Source organism: Lipotes vexillifer, unplaced genomic scaffold (genome assembly GCF_000442215.2).
Source record: "Lipotes vexillifer unplaced genomic scaffold, Lipotes_vexillifer_v1.1 scaffold73, whole genome shotgun sequence".
In the NCBI taxonomy this organism is placed as follows: domain Eukaryota; kingdom Metazoa; phylum Chordata; class Mammalia; order Artiodactyla; family Lipotidae; genus Lipotes; species Lipotes vexillifer.
The window spans coordinates 395,372-417,085 of record NW_006772656.1 but is presented as its reverse complement, the minus strand read 5'-3'; the positions used below and the strand labels follow the sequence as shown (position 1 = coordinate 417,085).

The window sequence follows — 21,714 nt, the reverse complement described above, 5'->3', positions numbered from 1 at the left end:
TTCCTACTTGATCTTCAAGAGACTTTTTTTTTAAATTTTGACATTCACTTTATTTAAAAAATTTTTTCTTCAAGAGACTTTTTAAAAAAGTGTTTCTCTTTATTACTGTGCAAATCCTAGGATCCAACTAAATTGCATTATTGTCCTAACAAAAAATAAAAAACTGTGACTTCAAGAAATAATCTAGCCTTACACTCTCATACCTTCCAGCAGAGATGAATTATATTACTTTTGAAGATGTTTTAAAACTCTATTTTTAAAAGTTGTAGAGATTATTAATTAAAACATCATTTAATAAAACAGGTCCACCCAGATCATAATTGTCTTGTCCTTTGGCTCATACTGCTAACAAAAAATGTCAACAGCTAATTTGTTCAGGATTTACAGAAATTTTTCCATTAAAGCAATTCCTACAGCTGTAATTAGTGGTAGCAATATCAGTATAAAATGGTATGGTTATCTATATGCTCAGTTTGAAAGTTATAAACTTAGTGTACTTTAATCTTTGTCTTTAATGGGATCTTGCATTCTTGGATAAAATAAACATACCTTCTGATAAAAGGATAATCTTTAGAAGTTAAAGTACAAGCAATTTATAATTCTTAGCTGGATTTCAGTTTATGTATAGAGTAGGATTTTAGTATCTTTAAGTAGTGTCACAAGTAACGAAAATATTGAAAACAGAAAAAAAAATGAGGGGAAATGACATGTGCAACAATAAAGTGAAGACAATTAAAAAAACAATAAAGTGAAATTTGTTAATATCTTTCTTATGATTTCCCTTCCACATCTCCCTCTCACTTAGGTTAGAAATTCTTATGTAGACACCTGGTGTCCTAAAGGAAGATACTGAATAAAGTTTCACCATTGTCAAACACACTGCTGAAAACAGAATAAATGAGTCCATTTTACAACAAAATTTTACATTTTAAAGCAAAATTTCACAGTGTACATGCAGACTATGCATAAGTACTTAAATACATTTTAATCCGCATTAAAAACTAAACAAAGTTCTGAAGATTTTTATGAACTATTTCAATATATGAAATGCTTCTTTTATATTACTAACAAACTATGCGTGAAGCCATATTTTGTGCTTTTTGTTATTTAATGGCAATTCTTTTCTACAAAATTGCTCTTTTAAGAATATATTTATATTAATAGAGAAGGAAACTGAATAAAAAGTTAGCAACTTTTTTCAATTTACCCCAATTATTTCCTTTACAAACAGTAAAATGTTTTTAGAAATACAAATACTCACCCTAAGTGTATAAGAGTTTTGCATGTTACTATATATTCTTCAGTTTATAGCCTTAGATAATCTCTCTTTGGAGAAGCTTAAACAGTTACTAGAGAGCAATTTCTAAATTAAGTATGATATCAAATACTGAATTACAATTATGTTTGAAAAGATCATTGCCATTTTAGAGCAATAACAAAGCAAAAATGGCTTATAGTTTTTTGTTATTATTCACTTCTTTTTTGGGGCAATACAATAATGACACCTTATAGGAGTAATCTTAAATACTAAAACATACCTTGCCATGAGGATCAGCAAACATTCTTGTGAAAATTTCACATAATCTTTTCAGTTCAACTCGACTGTCAAAATAATAAAGTGGAATTAATATCTTGCTGTAGGAAGAAGTCATTTAAAAGTGACCTTACAGGGACTTCCCTGGTGGCGCAGTGGTTAAGAATCCACCTGCCAATGCAGGCGACACAGGTTTGAGCCCTGGTCTGGGAAGATCCCACATGTCGCAGAGCAACTAAGCCCATGCGCCACAACTATTGAGCCTGCGCTCTAGAGCCCGAGAGCCACAACTACTGAAGCCCGCTTGCCTAGAGCCCGTGCTCTGCAACAAGAGAAGCCACCCCAGTGAGAAGCCCGCACACTACAATGAAGGGTAGCCCCCGCTCGCCACAACTAGAGAAAGCGGTGTTCAGCAACGAAGACCAAACACAGCCTTAAAAAAAAAAAAAAAAAAAACACAAAAAAAAAAAAACACACAAAAAGGGGGGGGGGAGGGAATTTTTGCAACAAAAAAAAAAAAAAAAAAAAAGCTAAAAAAAATCATTCCTCCTAAATGAGAAATTAGTGGGATTTACTAGTCAGGGCTAAATACAAATTTATCAAATGCAACAATAATTCTGTAGCAACAGACACTATTTTAAAGGTTGAAAGTTATATGAAAAGAAATACAACTGTACTTCATTAATGTAGCACAACAGAGGAAAGTATACAGATGACATTCCCAGCACATGAATCTTATCCTTTTAAATGCTATGATGTTTTCTTTTTTTGCCACCTGAGGGCTAAAATCTTTCTAAACTATGACTATTGCCTTGCCATTTAAAATGATATACTGAACCTAATACTAATCTAATCTTGATGGGGTTGGGAACAACAGTATGATGATTTATTGTAGTGATTCATGAACTGTGATATGAAAGCATTAAAATATATTAGGAAGTATATAAACACTTATTTTAAATTATATAGTTCTAATACTTCCTAAAATAAACACTCAGCTAGTAAATCAAACTCTGATTTCAGGTATCAAGTCAGGAAGTGGCCCGCTATTTTCCACCACACTCAAACTTATGAATTTTCTGAAACTATGTTCTTAAAGGGATAGACCATAGAGATTTAAAACATTACACAGATAAAAAACAATAAAGAGGGGCTTCCCTGGTGGCACAGTGGTTAAGAATCTGCCTGCCAATGCAGGGGACACAGGTTCAAGCCCTGGCCCGGGAAGATCCCACATTCCACAGAGCAACGAAGCCCGTGAGCCACAACTACTGAGCCCGCATGCCACAACTACTGAAGCCTGTGCGCCTAGAGCCCGTGCTCCATGACAAGAGAAGCTACCGTGATGAGAAGCCCGTGCACCGCAACAAAGAGTAGCCCCCTCTTGCCACAGCTAGAGAAAGTCCACACACAGCAATGAAGACCCAACGCAGATTAAAATAAAATAAATAAAATACATTTAAAAAAATAAAGAATTTAGAGAGGAAAAGCAAGCAAAAGCCATTAGGAAAGGAAACCGAGTCAAACCCAACTAAAAACCAATATAAACTTTTTTTTTAAACTTTATTTATTTTTTGGCCATACCACACAGTATAGGGGATCTTAGTTCCCTGACCAGGGATCAAACCCGTACCCACTGCAGTGGAAGCGTGGAGTCTTAACCACTGGACCACCAGGGAAGTCCCTAAATTTCTGTTCTTGGAGAAATTCACTCCAAATCCATTTCATATTATACCAAGATTCAAATATTACACAAATACCAAGAATATACCTTCCTTTCCATATGAGCATAAATATTCTTTCATCTCACTGAAAAACTTAATCAGGAATGAATTCTAATAATGAGTCAGCTTTAATATTACGCATATTTTATTATTTATTTTCATTAAAAAAATTAATAACATTTTTCATTTAACATCTATTTGTGAATTAAAAGTTTCCTTTTAGAATGTTTCTTTAATTAGAGCAAGTTAATTAAAACTTTAAAAAGTAACAATAGTATAGATGGTCCTAAAGGATTAAGGCTTGGGAAAATATTTTGATGCCACCTTCTGAATTCAGGACACGTATGAGCTCATACCAGTATCTTTAAAGTGTTATGAAAAAGTCAAGTCAAGTCAATTGTCCTGTCCTAACCAGACAGGACAATTATTTTAAAGACAATATAACTCACCTTAGCGTTCTCTGATTTTTTAGTAAGTTCTGCAGACCCAGGAGGCCTTCTTTCCTTTCTGACCAGTTGGAGCTAGCACATCTGTTGAGGACTTCTGCCACATCTTCTGTCTGCCTCATGTATGTAGGAATACTACCATTCCGAGAGCTATAGGAGCGTTCTGAACAAGCACTGGATGCATCGCTGTTGGCATCATCATCTGAATGCATCCCATATGATTCATATCTTCTTCGAGCAGGTTTTTTCTGTTACACATAAAGACTCTCATTAGTGGTAGATGATATAATATGCCGGTATTTCACAAATTTCTACTGACCATAAAAAGACTGGTTTTTGTTTAAAAATCAGTGTAAAGCATGCTGCTAATCATTGTAATAATAAAATGTTGATATTTAGTTTTTCTTCAAAAAACATGTTTTAGGAGTTAGTAGATGATGAAATATTCTTTAACTATGGGGAGTGATAAAAGCGGAATAAGACTACTGTATGGAAGTCAGATATGTAAAGTGGGGAGCACTAAAAGCATGGGGTTCTTTCTTTTCCTTTTTCTGGAAAACCAAAAAGAACTACAAGAGTATAAACGAATGGACTCTGTACTAAAATCTGAGTTGTTAAGAAGAAATTACTACCTTTAAAGGATGAGAATGGATCAGAAAATGGGCAATGGATCAGAAAAACATTTTTCCCCATGTAAAGTTCTATTTTTTTCTGTCTCTCAACCTTCTCTTTCCTCTATTCTCCTTTCATTTCTACTATCACTTGTCTTGCCACTCTTTCTTCTCTTGTACGCAACCCTGACATTTCCTAGAGAAGTAAAATACAGAGAATGATGAGAGACTGTTTTGCTTACTCTTACTTTTAGGAGGCAAGCTCCTCGAGGGTCCTCCACGTTCTTCCCAATGTATCTATACTGTCTATTTCAATATTTATGAGAAAGCATATTTAGATTCCTTTGATTTCTTTACATCTGAAGCTTATTATTTAATAAATGTAACTGCTAATTTTACTTTGAATATTAAAAGTGAAATGAGACAGAATAAATAGCTTATTTGAGATTTCTTTGGAAGAATTAGAAATAAACCTTTATGTAATCTGATATTTGAATTTAGGCTGGTGAGCAGTGAAGATATTTCTAAGAAACATTTAAGCACAATAATTTTACACAGCTCCAGGTGACTTAAATTCTCCAAGTTTAAATCTAAAAGAAATACAACTTGAACTCAATTAAAAATAGTTTTATAATGACATTTCCATCACTAAACTGATTTTAGAGGCACCAACTTAATTTAGAATGGCAAAAATGTGGTATTTCCTGTGTTGGTCTTCAAGACCAGTTTTGTTATAGACATCAGTGTCGATGACATCATCACATTTGTATAAAGTAATCAGGCTTAAAGGATGAGAACCCCCATAGGACACTCTGTTTAAGCACTATCTCCCTGCTGATAATCATATAATCATATATACAGAAAAATGATGTATATCTAAGGATTTTATTACTTCCATTTGATTTTTTTATAGAAGACTATCATCTGTTAAACTGATGAAGGAAAGAAAAAAAAGTTATGGTATCATAAGATGTCAGAAAACAGCAATGTCTATACCTTAGTCCGTATGTCTCCTAAGAGCTGAGAGCAGATTTTTAAAGAGAAAAATTGAAAATAATGAAAAACATTTTGCTAAACAGCACAGTGAAGTAGGCATAAACAATGCCCATAATTAGAAACATTAACTTTTTAAATATATAGATACATAAGAACTGCTTATTAGGAGAATATATCTTTAACTTGTCAATATCCTTTAGTCCAAAGAAAAAAATCTAAGCTACAGAAATACTCCCATAACCAGTTTTCCAAAGAAACTCAAGTCTTCTTCCTATTTGGATCCTTTTGTTGTTTCCAAAGTTAACTTTATTTCTATGATTTTCCCTAGGTCCAATTAGACTTAATAGTTGGATAGTCTTTTCCTAAAAACTGATAGTTATAACTGGAATATCTATGTAATGCAAATAATGGAAGTATTCACAGTCAAATGATTGGGATTCAGCTTTTAGCCCTGGTGGCTAAATACTCCTCATATAAATCAAATACAACATCTTATAACAAGTAATAGTTCAAGAATAATCCATTCAATTCATAAAATTTATGTGAGCAGAATTTAACTAGTAAATCATCCATTTACAAGAAACTAAAAAACATAATTTGAGAAATACACTGATGAGGAATAGTAAATTTAAAACGTATGACTAATTTAATATCACCAGAACAAGATGTGATCAATATGTCCCAAGCTCAAGAGAACAAAGTTCCTACTTAGTTGTACTGATTAGAAAAATCAGAAGGCTAAGGTAAAGAGAAAAATTCAGCACATACAGACTGTTAGAGCAGAACTGCACGTGACTACATTTAATATATTACAGCTATGATCAATCAAAATTTTTAAAAACTTGTTTTTCAAATATATGTGGCAAATATTGTATCAACACTGGTTAAGAGGTGATATGTGGTTTTAAAAGGCATAATGTACTTTTAAATTTCAAAACAAAGATGACACCTTTATAAGTTCTGTGTAAAAAACTGAGTAAATGCTTACTTCTCAAATATAGGATTAATATCATAACTTGAAAGAGAAATTATCATGTTGAACTGACTTGGGAAAAAGGAAAAAGCCAATTATAATCACTGTTTCTAATACTTCCTTCATAATTTTAAGTGAGAAAAACTACAGTGATATCTGAACAGCACTCTTCTGACAAACCATCATAGAGCTACGGATTATGTTTTTAAGCCTCACTGTTTAATGTGTCAGGTATAAAGAGCTAGAAAGATATCTTAAATATAATTTGTCTTGAAGTTATACTTTCTCTCAGCTCAGAAAATACAAATAAGTAAAAGACTAAACAAAACTGTACCCCAAACTAAAACAATCCCTAAATACCCAAGGGTAAGCTAAACTTGAAATTACATACTTGTAGTGTACATATTTATATACTAATCTATCTGCCTTTATTCTCAGTGTATTACAGTACATAAAAAACATCACCATATTAACAATATCAATATTTATATTCCTGACATCCCATCAATTACTATGGGTCCTGGCTTAAAAATTTGGCAATTAATAAAGATCAAGAATTAATTATACTGTTTCGCTTTTTACATTGCCCACATTTGATCTTCCTAGATTTAATACACAAGAATTTCCCTATCTCCTTTCCCACACTTGTGTATTGGCTCACTCATACATTAGTTTCACAGCTGGAACATCTGTAAAGATAAGGAAATGGAGAAAAGTACCAAGGCATCTGCTACTGCCTCCTCCACATCGGAACCTGTGTTCAGGACTCGCATGGCACTGACAGAGGATGACAGTCGGCTTGATTGGCTGATCCCATACCCTGGACCTAATTCATCAGAAGAAGGAAAATAGCTTTGAGAGAGCCATAAATGTAACAGGGTCACGTTGGAAACTTTAAGATCCTTAAGAGGAGGAAAAAAAAACCAATGGGGCAAAGCATTTTAAAAGCAATACTGTATTCTCTGGGTACATTTATTTTTGGTCAAATAAAAGGGCAAAGGCGATTAAAATCACTGACAGTGTGTGGGAAGTAAATTTAAAGAATAGTAGCTATGATATACTTTTCACCAGAAGATAGACAAAAGCATGGCTGGCCAACTAAGGGCTTGCAAGTCTATAGCCCTGTAATTAATCTAGCTCTATCAGTCAGGCAAATCTCATCTGTTTGCTTGAGCCACAGAGTAGCCCAGAACAAAGATGAATTCTCAAACCAGTAAGGATTAGGGAGCTCAAGGAAGGCACGCCAGGAATTTACAAGGGAAAACCCCTCCAAGTATTATCTCTTCTCTTTCAAGATAGGCTGATTCATTCTGTAACTAAGATGTATCATTTGATATTTGTCAAGGACCTACTATTGCCTGACACTCTGAGGTATGTAAAGACAAACCATGGATGGGTTTTTCCTCTCAACTACTTTCTACAATATATTATCATTTACAATTAAAACACTTCATCCACCATTTTGGTTTTTTTTTTTTAAAACATATATACAAAGATGAAGTACATAACTGAGAACATAAAACAATTTTATATTTTAAAATGACATAACTTAGGTTATACAAAAGAAAAATGCCCACCTCCAGTGAGAAAAATGTTCAAATAAGATTGCTGAAGGGAAAAAAGTTACTTGGGGGAAAATTTTTTAAAAAACCCACAAATGACTTATTCTCCAACAAATTAAATGTAAATAAAACAAATCAATTTTAAAACATGATTACTCAATGGAAACTGACAAGGACAAAAAACTTAAGATGAATGCACAGATGATAGTGAAAATGTACTCATCCTTCACCTGAGGCCCCATACACATCGGGGGCGTAGAGGGCACCAGTAGATCTGGAATGGTGTCTGGAGGCTGGAATAACAGGACCATACAAACCTCATCTATTACTACAGAAACAAGGAATAGTGGCAGCACTACAGTCAGGCAAGGAGAGTTAGTTCACAATGGTATTACTATTAATAGTTAAGGATCAGAATATTGCCTTAGACTAGGGCAACTGAACACTTGCATTGCAATATCTTCCTTGACACACAACAGATCTTACACCTAAGGGGACAGACATAAGCTCACAGGAGACAAAAAAGTAAGTATTCAAATGGAAGGAAATGTCAAAAGTACAAGCATGAGACAAAAAAATGAACACTGTAGTTTCAAAAAAAAAAACCACTATGGTAAATAGTAACCAATAATAATCCCATCTCCTCTAATCCTGAACCCAGTGAGGCAGTTGTTACTATTCAATTTTACAAATAGCTAAACTAAAGCACAGAGAAAAGTTAATTAATTTGATCAAGGCCACACCTCAGTATTTGTAGTCTTTCAAGGCCTTTGCTCTTAAATAGTACACATACCATCTTTACATTGTTCAAAAGATAACATACCTCATTTATGTTAACATAAGTGTTTTCTATAATGGTTCACAGTATATAAATTCTGCATTCAGTAGATTATTTAAATATCAAAGCACATTTTGAGCACCAAAAAAGGGGAGTATTAACAATTTAATCAAAAAACCTAGAAACTTGTGACTTCTCCTTATATTTACGACATCTCTCTAAATCTAAATTTAGGATATTTAAAATTTTAGATCTTAAAATCCTGATTTTCATAACATCATAAAGTCAGTCTTTTTCTTACACAAACAAATAAGCCAGGAAAAAATCATTTTATTATTTAATGAAAACATATTACTCATTTTAAAAGTTACTCTGCTTCAGATATATTAATGAGAACAGTTAAAAATACTTTTATTACATGAATTACTCTTTCCTTTGCCACAGGACCTTAATGAATAAGAAAATGATCAAAAAGATTGAGAAATAGGATTAAAGAGAGAATGTTGCATAAAATGTTGAACAGACCCTGAAAGGTGATTGGTATCATTAGTAAAACATACTAATATATAGTTTTAATTTTACCCAACAGAATAATTTCTAAAATGATAAGGAAGAGTTGAAGCAATATGGAAATGCTTTAATAGATGAAAAAATTTTGAAAACCTTTTGAAATCAATAGCTATCTGTGGCTGAAGATAACACTCACGTGCTTGTAATAATGTAAGCCTTTTTTTGAATCTTGGTTCCAGAAACAGATGGAAACTAAGAGTGTGAGTTCCAGAGTTCATCTTTGTTTAGCCCTGATTTATTTCTGGTGCTTTAGGGCCCTGATGCTGGCCTTGTGTTACAACTGAATAAATGGCAAGCTATGGGATTAATCTGCTGAATGGCCATATTCAAGTCAGAGGTGCCAAAAGGATTCACCAAATAAAGAAAGAGAAAAATGTAGGCAAATATGGCAGAAAACGGGAATGAAAAGGACAATCTGATTTCTGGGAATGCTCTCTTCATCTCTGTGTAATAAACAGGACTAATCTGCTACCTTTACTATGCAATATCCATATGTAAATAAAGGGCTATAAAATTCAATTCTTCTAAAACTATATGATTAAAAGGTTTAACCAACTTTAAACCAAATAGGATGTTTCATCACAACTGGGAAAACTGCCTCCTTTAATAATAAAATTTAAATGATTTAAATTGCCAAATGGCGGCTTTGAGATAAATCTAGATCAATGACTAAACAACATATCTCTTTAAAAATAGGCATGACCACCTAGAGGAGTGGGATAGGGAGGGTGGGAGGGAGGAGCAAAAGGGAGGGGATGGGGTATATATGTATAAGTTCTTATTCACTTTGTTATAAACCAGAAACTAATACAACATTGTAAAGCAATTATACTCCAGTAAAGATGTTTTTAAAAAAAGGCATATTAACATGTTTATTTTTTAAGTAATTAGAAGTTGGTTATAAATTTCCTCTAATCTCTGACTATTGTACAGGTTTAAATGGTACAGAAACCTATTTTTGTTTCTTCCCGATATCTCACATTTTCTACTAATTGTACATTATACAAATATAAGTATTGTACCGTTAAAAAAATCTAAGATCCTTGCCACTGATGTGTCACACAACTAACTGTAGGTAAGCAAGCACTGTTCCAGGGGGAAGACTGGGAAGAGCAGTCGCAGCAGTGACGATGACCGTGATAACCACGTGCTCACCGTGTGCAAACACTGCTCTGAGGGACAGTTTTTATGTATTCTCTCCTTTACAGTGGCTTCAAAGCAATGCTAAGAACTGCATGCTATTATTATTCTAGCTTTACAGATAAGGAAAAACCCAGGTATAAAACAGCTACAGAGCTGGGGTATCAACCAGGCCATCTGATCCTAGAACATATGCTCTTAAACGATCACACACCCACTCTACTTCCTTCGACTCTTCAAGATGGCATGCTTACTTTATTCAAATGTAAGATTTATTTCATTTTTAAACATATATGCATGAGGATGTACCATATATATATGTATATGTATGTGTGTGCATGTATACACACATACACAGATACTCTACAGACTAAGCCTACTGTATATTGTACATGAACTAAATCTACCTCTGGCAGAGTATAGAAGGAAACTCTTTGGCACCTGGGACTGGAACACAAACAAGGGTTGAGGATACCCCTGCCTGAGTTCCTAGCTCAAAGGGTCAGTACAGGATAGTCTAGTAGTGATATAGTTGAGCCAAATGGCCCAAAGAACTAGAAATTAATCTCTAGAAATTCCATACTAACGTGTCTATTGAAGGAAATAATAATTCCAATAAATAATGAGTGGAACTATGTGTCTGTGTGACACGTAAGTGTCACAAAGTCTGAAGTGCAACTCTCAAGTATTACAGTAACCTACATTTCATGGAATTAAAAGAAAAAACCTGAAACGGCTATAAGTAAGTGCATATAAACAAAGTATTAGTTAAAATGCTGAGGACCACACAGAAATTCTAAAGATTTTCAACATAAAAAATTCTGCCTCTCCAATTACTCTAAAATATTTGGTTTTTAAAAAAATCATTTAATATTTTTATAATTGAGGTAAATATAGTATTATAATCAAGGGTATAATAAAATCTCTATAATCAGGGACAGACAGGTTTCACAGCAATGACATGATAGAAGCTAATGCATGGGAAATGTTGTTAAATTGTAAAATACTGTAAAAATATTAATCCCTCCCATTTTAATAAGTAGTTCATATATTGTTTTGTAGTATTCTTTCTAGTAATCTGAAATATCTAAGGTGAAATGTTAATATTTCTACTAAAAAGGACAAAAGTCTTTATTTTTATCAAACTAAATAGTCCATATTTCACTTAAGAGTAAATATTTAAATACTGTCTTTAAATTTTATAGGGAGATTTGTTAAGAAAAATCTTGAATTCAATATTCTGTGGTTTAAATCTATATGATATTTACTTGATTATGAAGGCAATTTGTTTATCCAATGTCTAACTTGCTCATTTAAGACAGATAAATGTCAAAGGAATTGCCCAAACGTATAATTTCCTTCTGACTGTCCTTAAAAAGAAAAGAGATAGAGGAAAAGATACAGTTGAAGAAATCATCAACTAAATCCAGGGTGTGTTGAGGTTATCAGATGGTAGGAACACAACAGTGAAGCAATATGCCTCACACCCGCCCAAACACTTACCAAGGGGCTGAAAAGAGCGAACAGGACTCGTATCCCTGCTGCTCTCCCGACTGGCTTCCCGGCTGCACCCTTGGCTCACACTTGGTCGAGGAATACGACTGCTTCGGGCTGGTATGAAGCAACAGCAGCACAGAAGGGGAGTAAACAGGAGATAGAGTTTGTATTTTTGATATTTTGGTTTTATTCTTTTCTTTCTTTCTTTCTTTTTTTTTTTTGGCCACTCCATGCAGCATGCGGGATCTTAGTTCCCCGACCAGGGATCGAAACCATGCCCCCTGCAGTGGAAGTGCAGAGTCTCAACCATTGGATCAGCAGGTAAGTCCCTATTCTTTTCTTTCTTAAAAACTAATAAATAAGTTTTTTCTAAGGTTGAGAAGAAATTTTTCTTGATGAAGCATTACCAGGAATACAATTAAAATTCTTGAATACAGTCTTCTAGTTTGTATGTGATTATTAGAGTAAAATGATATTTTTCTAAAATAAAAAGATTTAAAATATAAACAAATCATACTTTCAAGATAAGATATCTAATTCCATTTTTAAACTATATTTCAGTTGTCCTTGAATTTTAAGTTGTTTTTCTCTAACTTAAAGTGCCTAAATTGAAGTCTTCAATGCCTGAAATACTAAAGAAATACAAGGTCCCAAGTTTTGCACAAAAATCTCACCCACTGAGAGCCTAGATGGACTAGCCTCTCTGCTACAGCCCTGGCTTCGTGGTATCTTGCTTCTCTTCTGTGCTGAGGCTGAATTGACCAGGACTCTTTGAACACCAGAGCTCACAGTGGAGAGGGCTGTTGTGGTCAGAACTCTTCCCGGAGACCCAGACCGGCTGCCAGCTAAACACCAAACACACACACAAACGTTAAGATATGAACTCCAAGAGAACTTGTTGAAAGGATAAAAATTCAAGAAGTACACCTGAGAAAACTGTGATGGAATGGCAGTTCTAAGTTCAAAGGAGTTAGACTGAGGAAGGTTTATATATACTCAAAACCTAGAATAAAAAGGTATACTATATATACTAGGACTGAATGGTAAATCATGTAAATATATTTTCAGTTTGGGGAATATAAGATGCTATGTTTAATAAGGACAACACTATTATGGTTTTCAGAACATAAATAGTAGAAAAGATTTCCAAAGAAATAAACTTATCTAACAATACATTTCATGTAGCTAAAGCTATATGTTAAAATGCTATATATTAAAGCTATACATTTAAAAGGAAAAAATTAATAATTCTATTATTGCTATAATTTTTGTTAAGAATATGGTAATAAAAATGTGCTTCCTGTTAAAAGTTTGCCTGCTGAGATGCCTCTAAATGGGCATAACAAGGTTATCTTGCAACTATGTATATTTTTAAATTTTTACAAGATTTAATGTTAAATGTTTACAAAGTTAGGCCAGCTGAAGAAGAAACTTGCATTTTGCTATTTGCCTTCAAATAGCAAAGGGGTCTTGGGTGGCCAGTCTGCCAAGCTGATGTATACTGAAGGTAAAACACAACTAATGGGCAAATAAATGTCAAAGAAGGCAGATCCTTTCTAAACTAGTGATTTTCAGTCTTGGAAGACAAAGGATACGTGGTCAGGATAGAGAAAGGGAGCTGGACAAAATCTCAGAGATTGGGGTAAGAGTTAAAAAAGAAGTTAAGAAACATGCTTTTAAACTAGAATTGCACGCGTTAGTGTTTAAGGGGATAAGCTCCTTGTCAATCAAAACATTTTTTGTCTGCATTGAAAAGGAAAATGAACTAGATAACTCCAAAGTATAATTTAACTCTAGATTCTGGATGGTAGCATTATAAAAGTTAAACTTGCACTTAAATAAAATGTCATGAAAGCAACGTTTCCTCTTTGTTGGGAACTTCTCCACAGTCACTGCTCACCAGGTATAATCTTACCCAATGACACTTCACTTCCATAGAGCAAAGATTAAAGAGTCAAAGCCAATGGGGACAAGCAGGGAACATCCACCAGGGAGCAGTGCTGAGTGTAAGGCAGGGAGTGGTGACTTTTTAGTTCAAGCCAGCTCTGTCTTGAGGTAATACTGGCTACATTTTGGGACTTTTTTGTTTTTTAAATGAAAGCTTTGACAATTCCTGATTTTTATTATGTTGTGTAGACCAAATAATACATGAATAGAGGCAGGCTGAATGTGGTTCATGGGCTGCTTGATCTGTGAACCTGGCTACCGTTTTCTTGGCATGGTCTTCCTGAATACAATTTAAACTCATGCTTAATTCCTAAACTTTATTAGCACACAAAATGAAACTCATCTTCCGCTGGTTATAGCAATACTGTAAAACAAATCAATGTTTATGATGACGTTAGCAATTTATTATCTGTGTAGGAGGAATTCTAAATTGTTGCAGGGAAATTATACAAGTGTACTTTAAAATGATGAGTCATTTGAATTGTTTCATGATATTTCAGGTGAAGAATCTTTAAATCAAGTTTCTTTCAGTTATAACCTTAGAGATACTCACAAGGCACCTATTTTCTCCATGCAGCATCTAAACTAAACATACACACCAAAACACCCAAACACCCAACATGCTACAAACTCACAATGCAAGATAAGCTGATGGAATATTTTATGGGAACACTTGCAACAATATAAAAAGTATAAATTATGAACTGAACACATACAACACGTTATTCTGTTAAAACTAATGTAAGTTTAGGGGGTGACAGTGTTGGTAGGAGACTGGAGAATTCCTTGAAATGTGGATCTATTCAGCAGAGAGGAAACATATAGCATAGAAGCAGAGTAATCACGCTACCTATACTAGATTTACTGACTTTATCAAAACTATGCAAGCTCACTCTCTATATATTTAAATTCATTCATGCCCTCTCCTGGGAAATGAAATTGGCAGTGTTAATCATTACCCGCTCTTCTCCAATGGCCGCCCCCCGCCCCGGCCCCCACCAACAGCGTGTTAATTACAGTGCCTACAACCCATTTTGGAATTACTTATACTTAGAAGAGAATATCAAGGCTCTTTCCCCAGCAAAAGAACTACCAAGGCTAATTATTTCTTCTAGAAAAACCACACAGTTGATGAAAAAGAGTATGATGTACCTAGGGAATAGCATGCTACTAGAAAATACTGTAATTTATGAAGTTTGGAATTAGATATCTAATTTCTCTTGTGCTGCCTAAAGTTTTCAAATTACCATTTTATACTTTTTATGAGATGTTTTCAAGGCATTACTAAAGCTCCTTTGTTTTTGAATGTTTACATCTGTGGCATCAACATGGATAATTTTTAAAACCCAGGGTTTTGGTAATAAATAAGGACAGGTCAAAGAAAAATCATAATTGGTGATTTTTACCCCAATAATGGCTACAGAATGATATAATATTAAATGTTAAGAATTTCTGCTGAATAGAACCCATTCTTGATAATGAAAATAGGTGATCAAACAATAGATGCACACATAAAGTCTATATATTCTTACCACCAATGGTATTAGCAGATTGTGATCCTGAACAAGTGTAAAGGCAGAATTAGGGTAAGGGTTATAATCCATGAAGAGGGAAGAAGCAGATTTAAAATGAATGGCAGATGGAAATAAGAAAGCTTTAATCAGTTCTTAGAAAATAAAAAATTCTAAAGCAAAAAAAGCAAACTTTAAAAAAAAATCCCCAAACCATTGATGTCTGTAACAAAAGCAGAACATTTAGTAGTTTTTAGCTGATAAACTGAAATCAGACACTCATGTACAAAGCAGATGAAATGAAGGTGCAAAAGTAAATGTAAATTCTTCAGCTTTTCTTCTACTGATAGTCTAAAATCTAAATAATTAAATGTTTAAATTTTTATAATTTAAACATTTAATTTAAAACTACAGGTAAGGAAGAACAACATCTTCTAGCTGAAGAAAAATTAAATGAAAAAGCTACAGGTTTTATCTTTCTTAAGACACACAAGGGAAAAAACCAAACAGTAGATGGGTGGGGTGGAGAGACAAAATTTCTGACAGGCTGTACAATCATTTGTACATAATCAGTCACTACCAACAACAAAAGACACAATCTTTACATAAACATTTAAGTCTGGAAGTCTCTCCACTGGGTCTGTTTTTATTTATTTTGGGTTAGCCATCAGAACATACCTGCTTTGACCCAAGAGATTTTTTTTTCCTAAATGGTGATATAAAAATATGGAAAAGACCATGCAAACCCTAATGAATTACTTCAAAACAAAGTGAAGATGGAGAGCACAGCAATATTTCTGTGCAAATATGTGTAAAGAAACTTGCATCAAATTATACAAGGCCACAATATCTTTTTCAAAAGAATTTGAAATGAAAAAAACAGTCATTCAAATAAGTAAGCAAGCAAATAAACAAAAACCTCACCAATATGATTTAAAATCTAAGTGATTTTATGGTGGGAACGTCTTCTGATCTTAAAATCCTACTAGGTCTAAAATCTATCATTATGTTCTCACACTCTAGGAGAGGATTTCAAGTATTGTGGATTGGGTTTCAAAGTGAAAAACCAAATGTAAAAAATTATTCTATATTCTCTTGAAGTGATCAGTAGTTATAATACACTTAAAAGGGAGTTCCCTAAGTAATATATTAAAAAAACATACACAAAGCACTTTAAATCTCTGCCATGAGTTCAGTCTTAGTATTACTTTAGAAGAGAACTCAGTAAAATATCTCATATAAAATTGTTTTATCATTAAGATGCTGGATACAGACAGTTTCTGGTTGCTACCTTTATTTTTCTTTCTGCTTTAAATTTCCTAACTTCACCGTTATTTTTGTTTCCTGAAGTCCATAAGAAATAACAACAAAGAAGTGCACAATAGGAGTATAAAATTCAGTTGACATTAGGTTAAGAAAAGCAAGGACATCAATTTCACCAGCTAAAATATATAGCACATACTTCGTGCTCAGGCAAAATACTAACTTAATTCTCACAACAATCCTGTGAGATTATATCCTCTTCATTTTACTGGTTACAGTAGAAGTATACAGAAATACAGCAACTTTAAATAACCTGGAAAAGCCATGGATCAAATCCATGATCTAAATCAATACTTCTCAGACTTGATTGTAACACAAATCACTTGATGATCTTGTTAAAGACTGAATTCAGTAGATCTGTGGTGGCATGAGATTATACATTTCCCAGGTGATGCTGATGCTGGTCTGGGCACCCCATTTGGAATAGCAAGGCTCTAAACTACTATGCTATACTGCTAAAGATTAAGTTACTTTAACAGTTACCCTAAAAATACACAAGATCTGGGAAGAATGTGGTATGATCTATTCCTAATTTGGTTGGGAGAAGAGCTCTTACCCAGAAGGCGTTTGCCATGTTTTCCTATTTGTAAATAACCCTCAATTTGCAAACCGATTTTACTAAGCATTTCTGCTTATTTTTAGGACCCTTGTTGAGTGCTCCCATCATTACTCTGTCTAGATTTTTTGACTTTGGAAAGAGGAGAATCTGCTAGGCCGGACTTGTCTAATCACTGCCCTGACCCCCTCTAAGCCCAGCTCCTTTCCCTGATTCCACGATTCAAGAATCAAGTTAAAAAAAACAGACAAATTGGGCATCTATATCCTGGAAGAGTCACCTAAACAACAGTGGAAGATAGCTACATCTATTTCTTTCCAAAATGGCCAAGTATATAGAAGAACCCCAGAATTACCTCCCTAGAAAAAATTCCTGTTCTAAGAGGTATGTGCTAAGGAAAATCTCTTGATAAAGAAGGAATGTGAACTCTTTTAAATTAATTATGCCTTAAGTGTATATATTATTCTGGAATATTCTGGAATATATAGGAATGGATCATTCATTTTACCTAGAATTCAAAATTGTGCTTTTTAATAATTGTGCTTATGAGAAACTCAGCTTCCAATGAAACGGCAAAAACATAAATCTTAAATTTAAAAAGGAATATAACAAAACTGGTCATTTCAATTTGTTTCCTCTTTATGAATCAGTATATACCTGCCAAAAATGCTAACTTCATTCTAACAGATTTTAGGGAGAGTACAAAGATACCACATATCTGCCCTTGAACAACATTAGCTAGATGCAACCAGATCTAATGCTAACATCTGGCAATAATTTTGCCTCTAAAAAGCACAATTTTCCACATTTACAAGTTTCTGAGTAGACTGTGAAAACCTTAATGTTAAAAGACTTGTGCTATTTAAAATATCTCCATGCAAAAGTCTGTACAGCAGATGAAGTTTTTCTTTCTAAGTGCAGATATCAATGATGCAGCCCTAATAACACACCAAAGACAAGACAACACCCACTCCAAAAATTCCAAAACATGCACAACAACTGACCCAAAACATTGAAAAAAAAATACCTTCATTTTTGTCAGGTGATGATGAACCTAAAGTACAGAACAAGAACTCAGTATGTGGCTTGTCTTTTTTGAAATTAGTTTTGTCTTTTTCCACTGGTCAATCTCTTCATACAGTAGCATACAAGGAATACGCTTATCTTAACATATTAGAAATATGGGAGAACTAATAGGTAATACGTACGCTGTGACTGAGACACCATTTTTGTTCGACTTCTTCCTCTGGAATCAGTCTTGGCGTTTCCCATACCAGCAAGTGGTGCAGAAAGCTTTGCTCTCACCCGGCCTAAGGAATAAAATTATTTACATAATTAAAGACCTCTTTTCTATAATAATATTTAGTAATGAGGAAAAAAATCTCACTATAATTTTCTAATTGGGTGTGCTTTTCAAGTATTGTTAAATTCTGTAATAATGTAACCTTCACTTACAGATTATAAGATTATAGTTCTCTTAAAATTTTAAAAATACATACTGCTTTTTACGTGTTGCACCATAAGCTAACTTTCCTTTACAGGTAAGAATAAAGTCAAACTAAAAGATCTCCATTCTCAGTTTGATATTATTAGTCCAGTAAAGTAGAGTTATAATTAAGATAATCACCACAGGCATGCACTTATTCTTAATTGGTAGTTCCAATTTTAAAATTTCCGTTTCCATGAAATTTAATTTATTCTCAAATCCACCCTGTAGTTTAAAATACAAGCTAATCTTGGAAACAACAACCCAAACAATCTTTCTGACTGAAAATGTACTTCTAAAGAGATCTGCAAGAAGATACAATACTAGGTAAAATATCTCATCTTTTTATATCCTGTGCTAAACATGAGATTACTACAGGTATACATGGACACGTTTACTCTTCTCTTCCTCCAACTAACCAATTTCATTTATAAAATTATTTGAGGAAATACCAATCCTCAAAGAGATGGCACTTTTCTACACACATTTCCTTCTCTACCTCCAAGTTGCGTTCCTTTCTTCTCTTACTACTGCTTCATCCCCCTCCACAAAACCAAGATGCAAGATGTTTCTAGAGCTCTTGAACCAAAGGAGATAATGCTTACCAAAGTGCTTAAGTAAACTGTCATTAGAAAAAACAAAAATATATTACTAGCAGGTACTTTGGTATTCTCAAGCAACAGTCTCAATCACTATCAAATCAGAACCAATACCAAACATGATCATAAAGAAGGACTCAAAATACTTTTTAGTTAAAAGTCACAACTTTTAGGGCAACCACAATATAGAGGCTGGGGACTTCCCTGGTGGTGCAGTGGTTAACAATCTGCCTGCCAATGCAGGGGACACGGATTCGAGCCCTGGTCCGGGAAGATCCCACATGCTGCAGAGAAACTAAGCCTGTGTGCCACAACTACTGAGCCCACGTGCCACAACTACTGAAGCCTGCGTGTCTAGAGCCTGTGATCCACAACAAGAGAAGTCACTGCAATGAGAAGTCTGCACACCGCAACGAAGAGGAGCCCCTGCTTGCCGCAACTAGAGAAAGCCCGCACGCAGCAACAAAGACCCAAGCAGCCAAAAATAAATAAACAAAATAAATTAAAAAAAAAACCCAACAATATAGGGGCTAGCCTGATATGGCAATATTAATTAGGAAAACATACACTAAAGGGTAAAGAAAAATTACAAAATTAAGAAATGAGTGAGGGAAGATAAGAGAATAATTAGGAACTAGGAATAAAATGAAGCAAAAGGAGAAGTACAGTTGGTAGATCCTAGCATTCTATCAACTTCTTTGAGGCCCCTAAAAAGCCCATAATTCAGGACTTTCACCCTTTTACAGAGTCTGTTTAGAATAGGACACAATGTTCTCCTGATTAAGAAGTAAAATAGAAAAAAATTATTTTTGAAATGCAGAATGTATCCAGTACAACAAAGAAATTAGGATAAATTAAGTATTTTGATACTACCATTCTAAATTACAATGCCACAGTGCCAGAAACTAGTACTCTAATTTAAAACTTAAAATATGAAAATATTTCAAATATATCAGAGTAAGTATGAGACCTCCAAAATGTTAAATCTACTTAACTGTGTATCACAAGAAAATGTCATCCATGTAAAATTTAGAAAAAAAAATGTGTTTCATATCAGAGGCTTAATAAGACAGCCTTCAGGCAGGATAAATATAAAAACTGAATTTTTTCCTTTCTACAAATTCAAAAGCAATAAATCATTTTTTAAAAGGTAAACTGGCTCAGTTGAATAAAGTATTATATCTAGCAAGGTTTTTGTAATCCCAAATTCAAATCATATGCAATTCTCCAGTCACTGATTCAAAATCAAAGATACATTTAAAAGCTGACAAAATAAATGCATTTAAATGCTGAGGATATTTAAAGACAATAAAGCAATGGCACGTGCACTCTCAAAGTATAAATGAATTGGCATAAACCAAAAAACAAAAACAAAATAAAAGCATTAATGTCACTACAAGAAAAAAATGAAACTATGTAACTTTATACTAGATATTATTAAACATGTAAGCATTCATGTTTTTCTAGCATGAGATGATGCAAGATACAAAGCAAAACTCCAGGATGAAGGATTAAAAAAAAATCCACATGTATAACTAACACAACCAAACATGAAATGTAAAAGCTACCACAGCTCGCAAATTATACAGATTTGCAAAGAAATTAGCCTATTTTAGTTTTTAATATTTAATTCCTACCAATGAAAATATTAATGTAGAGGTATCTGTGTTACTAACAAAATGTATAATTCTTACCATCTTCAGATGCTGTTCCTAAATAAGAGAAATAAAACAATAACATTTCAACAAAGTCTGCCAATGCTGATGTTAAAACCTTCCTCGTGCCTCCCACCCAACGAAAACAAAAGGGCAAAAGAAAAAATTTCTAGTTTGATAGACTTAAATTAGTTTTTAAAAGATTCATTTTGAGATAAAAGAAAATTTGAGGTAACCTAATGACTCATAGCACAAACAAGGTTAAAACTAGACAATTAAAAATAGCAAAATTCTATAACAAACACGTTTGTCTGCTATACTTCATACTTAAAATTTTAAATGAAGAAAATTAGAGAAATTAATTACTCAAGAAAGATGCAACTTTCATTGCTCTCTCCAAAATGAAGATTTTTATAGATCTTTCCAGTGTAAGAATTCTTTCTGTGCATTTTCATAAGGTAGTCCATAAAAGAACTAGAAAACTAATTGACAAACGTGGGAATCAAATCCATGACCTAGGTCTCATTAACCCAGTATTTTCACCAAAGCATTACAAAGACCTATCAATCCATTAGCTATTTATTCAAAAATTCTTGCACTCCCTAAGACGTCAATGAAAACTAGCATAAATGATCAAGTAAATGGAATTCCCTGGCACTCCAGTGGTTAGGACTCCACGCTTTCATTGCTGAGTGCCCGGGTTCAATCCCTGGTCAGGGAACTAAGATCCCACAAGCCGCACTGCAAGGCCAAAACAAACCAAACTCACTACTACTATAGGGCAATAACAGATGTTTCTCTGTGTG

At 33.8% G+C, this 21,714-nt stretch overlaps 1 protein-coding gene across 2 annotated transcripts in view; it reads right to left on the bottom strand.

The window, feature by feature from the left end:
• The window catches only part of CLASP2 (cytoplasmic linker associated protein 2), a 181,653-nt gene that overhangs the window by 46,711 nt on the left and 113,228 nt on the right, over nucleotides 1-21,714 (bottom strand). Inside the window, exons 21-28 of one of the 2 annotated variants that reach the window (XM_007447690.1) lie at nucleotides 20,948-20,965; nucleotides 18,377-18,478; nucleotides 12,506-12,676; nucleotides 11,838-11,945; nucleotides 7,004-7,110; nucleotides 5,312-5,335; nucleotides 3,708-3,952; nucleotides 1,539-1,602 (exon numbers count right to left, since the gene is read on the bottom strand). In XM_007447690.1, coding sequence (XP_007447752.1) covers nucleotides 1,539-1,602; nucleotides 3,708-3,952; nucleotides 5,312-5,335; nucleotides 7,004-7,110; nucleotides 11,838-11,945; nucleotides 12,506-12,676; nucleotides 18,377-18,478; nucleotides 20,948-20,965 — 839 coding nt within the window. Of the gene's footprint in view, nucleotides 1-1,538; nucleotides 1,603-3,707; nucleotides 3,953-5,311; nucleotides 5,336-7,003; nucleotides 7,111-8,076; nucleotides 8,140-11,837; nucleotides 11,946-12,505; nucleotides 12,677-18,376; nucleotides 18,479-20,947; nucleotides 20,966-21,714 lie in introns of both variants that reach the window. The other variant, XM_007447689.1, reaches the window with a different exon arrangement.